This window comes from Bison bison, unplaced genomic scaffold (assembly GCF_000754665.1).
Source record: "Bison bison bison isolate TAMUID 2011002044 unplaced genomic scaffold, Bison_UMD1.0 scf7180017864492, whole genome shotgun sequence".
NCBI lineage: Eukaryota > Metazoa > Chordata > Mammalia > Artiodactyla > Bovidae > Bison > Bison bison.
The window spans coordinates 5,071,232-5,077,038 of record NW_011495051.1 but is presented as its reverse complement, the minus strand read 5'-3'; the positions used below and the strand labels follow the sequence as shown (position 1 = coordinate 5,077,038).

Sequence of the window (5,807 nt, the reverse complement as noted above, 5' to 3'; positions counted from 1 at the left end):
TGTGAGCAGCCTAAGCTGAAAGGCAAGGAAAAGACCCTGATGCTGGGAGAAGGCAAAAGGAGAAGAGGGCAACAGAGGATGAGGTGGCTGTGATAGCTTATGGTGAACGATATTAGATTCGTGATCTCCAAAGAAAAAGATTTAGCTTTGGGATCAGGGACCAGGCTTGATCACTCAAGAGCTTTTGTGTAGAAGAGTTTTATTAAAGTATAAAAAGGACAGAGAAAGCTTCTGACATTGACATCAGAAGGGGGATGGAGAGTGCCCCCTTGCTAGTCTTATCAATATATACTTTTACCAGACAAACTCCCACAACATACATCTTAAATTAAAAAGATTAGAATTAACAATAGAAAGGTCTTACCAGAACCACTCCCATGTAAAATAACAAGATTAGCCAAAAGGTTCTTGTTAAAAAGGAGAAATATGTCCTTGAGCAAGATACATTGTTGTTATATAATCCTTATATGGAGCTTAAGATGAGTTGTTTCTTGTGTAATCATCAGCTTTGGGCTTAAAGAAAATAACATCTTATGTGACAGACTAAGGAATGTAGGAAAAAAAAATTTGTCCTTTTCTCTTCCTCAAGAGCCCCAGACCCCTCCTCCTCGGGGATCCCGGACTTCTTATCAACCTACCTGAGAATTAACTCTCTCTGTTGGATGCCATCACCGACGCAATGCCTTCCCTGATATCAAGCTCAGTTGGTAAAAAATCCACCTTCAATGCAGGAGACATGGGTTCAGTCCCTGGATGGGGAAGATCCCCTGGAGAAGGGAATAGCTACCCACTCCAGTATTCTTGTCTAGAAGATTCCAAGGACTGAGGAACCTGGTGGGCTATAGTCCATGAGGTCATAAAAGAGTAGGACAAGACTGACGGACTGAGCACGCACAAACTGGAAACCTCGGTGGCTCCTCTGTGACACCAGGGTTTTATGCTCTCATCCACACATCCCCACCCATCTTGCTCTGCCCGTGGGCCCTTCCATGCCTCTCTCTCCCATACAGCTTCCAATTCATGACTAATAAGATCAGCAAGGGGCCAGGCACACTGCATTCCTTCCAAGGAGATCTGATTGGCCCACCTTGAGTCATGTATCCACACTGACCAATCAACTGTGCCAGAGAAGTGGCACCACATGGCACCAGGGGTGATCACTAAAATTGGAAACAGCGGGTGTAGCCAGGAGAAGGAAATGGCAACCCACTCCAGTACTCTTGCCTGGAAAATTCCATGGACAGAGGAGCCTGATATGCTACAGTCCAAGGGGCCCCAAAGAGTCAGACGCGACTAGAGACTTCACTCACTCACTTCAGTGTAGCCAGAGATTGACCAATCAGATTTGAAGTTGGCCCCTGGACTACACCCTTCCCCCACCAATCCCAGGGGCGAACTCAGTGTTAACACTTTGGATCCTGGGTTATCAGGGCCATCCTAGGGTCCAGAGGAAGCTTCCAACAAAAGGGGGTGGGGAGCAATAGATATTTGCCAATTAGCATAGAGCTAGTTTCCAGAAAGCTAGGCTTCCCTGGTGGCTCAGAAAGTAAAGTGTCTGCCTGCAGTGCGGGAGACCTGGGTTCGATCCCTGGGTTGGGAAGATCCCCTGGAGAAGGAAATGACAACCCACTCCAGTACTCTTGCCTGGAAAATTCCATGGACTGAGGAGCCTGGTAGGCTACAGTCCATGGGGTTGAGAAGAGTCGGACACGACTGAGCGGCTTCACTTTCACTATAGAGCTAGTTTAATAATTTAAGGATGTGTGTGTGTGTGTTTGTTGCTCAGTCCTGTCCAACTCTTTGTGACTCCATGGACTGCAGCCCACCAGGCTCCTCTGTGCATGAAATTTTCCAGGCAAGGATACTGGAGTGGGTTGCCATTTCCTTCTCCAGGGGATATTCCCAACCCAGGGATCGAACCCAGGTCTCCTGCACTGCAGGCAGATTCTTTACTGACTGAGCTACAAATATTTGAGACTTCCCTGATGGCTCAGATGGCAAAGCGTCTGCCTACAATGCGGGAGACCCAGGTTCAATCCCTGGGTTGGGAATATCCTCTGGAGAAGGAAATGGCCTCCCACTCCAGTACTCTTGCCTGGAAAATCCCATGGATGGAGGAGCGTGGTAGGCTACAGTCCATGGGGTCGCAAAGAGTCAGACACGATTGAGCGACTTCACTTCACTTTGATGGCTCAGAAGGTAAAGAATCTGCCTACAATGTGAGAGACCTGGGTTCAGTTCCTGGGTTGGGAAGATCTGGAGAAGGGAATGGAAAACCAGTCTAGAATTCTTGCCTGGAGAATTCTATGGGCAGAGGCTACAGTCCATGAGGTCACAAAGAGTCAAGCATGACTGAGCAACTAACATTTTCACTTTCATGCCTGTATTCATGGTTGTCAGTTCAATGTCAGTTCTGCTCACTCAGAAGGGATGTGGGGAATGGAAGGAACTCTTTGAGAAGGTGTAGAGCTGGGTCAGGCAATGAAATTCATCTTCACTGCCCATCACACACCCTCCTGGCTGTCTAGCACAGGCAAAGCTCTTCCCCTTCCTCCTTACCTCCACCCCTCCTTTTAAGTCCCCATCAAGGTCATCTGCTCTATGGAAACCTCCCTGTCCACCCCAGCCCCAGGAGCCAAGGTCCATCTGGTTTAAATGGGCCAAGGGGCAGATTTTCATGATGGGAAAACTAGGTGGGGGTGGGAGAACTGGTCAGGACAGTGGTGTGCTGGCAAATGTTTAACAACCAGCTCTCATGAAGTAGAAAGTTGAGGAACTTCCCTAGTGGTCCAGTGGCTAAAACTCCATGCTCCCAATGCAGCAGGCCCAGGTTCAATCCCTCATCAAGAAACTAGATTTCGCATGCTCAAAGAAAGATCAAAAGATCTTCAAGTGCTGCAACTAAGTCCCAATGCAGCAAAATGAATAAACAAAATTAAAATTTTTAAAAAGGAGAGAATTGAATCTGTATTTATTATAAATTTTATTGGCATAAATGTTTAGCAGGCAACCTCCAGCAATAAAATGAGATACTCCCCACTGCAAATTCCATACAGCCAAAACTGAGTGTCACAGACTGCCTTTCTCGTTTTTTGGTTTTTTTTTTTCCACTTTTGTAACCCAAAGCCAATCTATGCTTGCAGGTGAGAAACAAGCAAATGGAGGTTGATATTTTCCTCTAGACACGGAGATGGAACGAAACAATCAAGATGTGTGTTCACACTTCACTTGCTTTTTGATGATGCTTGGAACTTCTTTGCTAAATCAGATAATGGTTTAACAGCCCTCGATTTTTTTGTGTGCTAGTGACAATATTAACAGTTACAGGCAAAACCCACATAAATGTCATCTACATGGCGAACATGTTTTCCCAGCACTTTTGAGTGTAGGCAATCAACAAACAATACATCAAATCAGACTTGTAAGCTTTGCTGCTTCCCCTAGTGTAAATACCATCACCATGGTCCATTTTAAGTTACTAGTGTGGTGACACTGAACACAGAGCTGGCAAGCAATGTCCTGAGAAACGGAATTACACAGTATTTCCAATGCCAGATACAGTAGAGGTGAACTATCTCAAGGGCATAGAAATAATATCACGAAAATAACAAAAATCCCATGCCTAAGGCACAGGGCAGTTTGAAGCCTCAAGATAACTCACATTGTCTAGTAAATGTACAGTACATAGCAGTCATAATATATAAAAATATTTTATTATCCAGCATCAGGTACCACCTCACACCCTCCCGTATGTCCCTGTTACACACGGTCACACACAGTCATATTGTAAAGCCAGCATATTAGACCATCAGCTTGGCAAAAGCTGGAGGTTTTGTCTTATCTTGTTCCTGGCTGGATCCCCAACACCTAAAACAGTGCCTGATAAATTTTGCATGAGTGAATAAAGCTCACGCAGCATACATACTTGGACCCTCTCCCACAAGTTAGCCCTGTGAATCCCATGGAGTGGGAAGGAGAGGGATTGGAAATGAGTCTCTATTTCACACATATTAACATAAATAAGGATGGGGAGAGGGTCTATTTTATTTGCTCCTATTTCTCTAGCCCTGTACAGTGCCTGGCATGGAGCAGAAGCTCAATAAATATCAGTTGAATGGATTAATATAATGTACAGTGTCTGAGCTCAGCTCAGAATAAATACCGAGGGACCCAGAGGATCCTGGAGGAAGGGGGTCAGCAGCACTGACCCATGGCCAGCCCAGTGAGGTAGAGGAGCTGGGTCCCATCACCTGGGGCCCCAACGAAAGAAGGGAAGATGCAGTCTTGTTCCAGGAGGTGACACCTAGGCCTGGGGTCACGTGAGCTTTGACAAGGGAAGTCCACTGGGAACTTGGGTGGCCACGCGGAAGAGGCCCCAGACCGTGGCTTCGGCTGAGAGCTGCCAGGAGAGAGGCTCCCGGATCCTGGGGCGCAAGTGGACGCTCAAGCGCTGCCCCGCATCCAGGTGCAGCAAGCTGCTCCGGAAACCAGCTGCTGAGTTCCCCAAGGGTGGGGGTGGCAAGTCCAAGGTCAGGGTTAGGGCGGCCCCGGCTTGGTAAGGCTGCAGGTCCAGGGCCACTGAGACGGAGTCGGAGCCGTTGCGGTTGCCCGCCATCACGCGCTTCAGGGTCAAGTGCAAGAAAACATAGTAGACCCCGGCCTCGGGGACCACCAGCTCTTGGGTGCGCTTGTCGTAGTGCACGCCTGGCGCCAGAGTCACACCTGTCAACCCCCGCTCGCTACGCCACTGCACCGGCCCTTCGGTCAGCTGTGCTGTGGGAGGAGAAGGTGGGGTACACTGAGCAGGTGTGCATAGCTGGTGGGCGGGGAGCATAGCCCTGGGAAACGGGGGGAGCGGCTCTAAGGGAGAGGCAAAAGTGGGGAGGAGTGTGTGAGAAAGATAAGGGAGCTCAGGGAAGGAAAAGCGTCTCGGAGGGAAGTAGGGCTTGAGGAGGGGAAAGAGGGGCTAAGAAGGGAGGAAAATTCGGGGGGAGGGGGAAGAGACTCAGGTGGAGATTGAGGAAGCGGAGGGGAGAGAGGGGGTGTTGGTGGAGGGAGAGAGACTTCCAGAAACCAGGGAGGAGGAGGACATGTAATGCCAGAAAGGATGATGGAGGGGAAAGGGAGCTCCTAGGGATGGGAGGAAGGGGTTTGGAGAGAGAGGGGGCAGGCAGAGACGAGATAGAATGGAGGGACTCGGAGAAGGAGGCAGGACGAGAGGGAGAGGGCGGGGAAGGGAAGCTTGTCAGGAAGGAGCGAAGATCCTAGAGGAAAGCTAACGGGAGAGAGAAAGGGGTGGAGGGTGAGAAAGGAGGGAATTTCAAAGAGAGAGAGGATGGGGTGAAGGTCTTCTTAAAAGAGATGTGAGGAGGTTGCAGGAGAGTCCGGAAGGGGGAGGGAAAGGACTGGGGGGAAGAGTCCCCAAAAGAGGGAGAGGAAAGGGGGACGGTCTACTGAGGGAGGGTGAGGAGGAGAGTCTGGGAGAGGGAGGGGCAGAGGGAACAGGGAAAGAGTCTCCCTAAGAGAGAGGAGGAGGAGGAGGAGGAGGGTCCCTGAAAGCGGGGAAGGGAAGTGAGTGGGAAACAGGGCTTCCAGAAGTGAGGGAGGGGAAACGGCTGCGGAGGAGGGGTCCGGATCTCCCTGAGTCCAGTAGAGGGAGCCGACCCGGCTGAGATTTGCGCGGATCCAGGCCCAGCCTTAAGGGGGCGGGGGTCTGAGGTGGACACAGATGGAGGTCAGAGAAGGAGACCCGGAGAGGGACAGCCGAGGTTCTAAGAGGGTAGGGGGAGCTTTTCAGAGAAGGGAGG

At 49.8% G+C, this 5,807-nt stretch overlaps 1 protein-coding gene across 1 annotated transcript in view; it reads right to left on the bottom strand.

The window, feature by feature from the left end:
- Positions 1-2,966: 2,966 nt before the first annotated feature.
- Positions 2,967-5,807, bottom strand: part of TNFSF9 (tumor necrosis factor (ligand) superfamily, member 9) — a gene marked incomplete at its 5' end in the record, with an annotated part of 3,880 nt that continues 1,039 nt past the window's right edge. The window contains one exon of the mRNA XM_010828468.1: positions 2,967-4,773. Within this exon, the coding sequence (XP_010826770.1) occupies positions 4,316-4,773 (458 nt within the window). The remainder of the gene's footprint in view (positions 4,774-5,807) is intronic.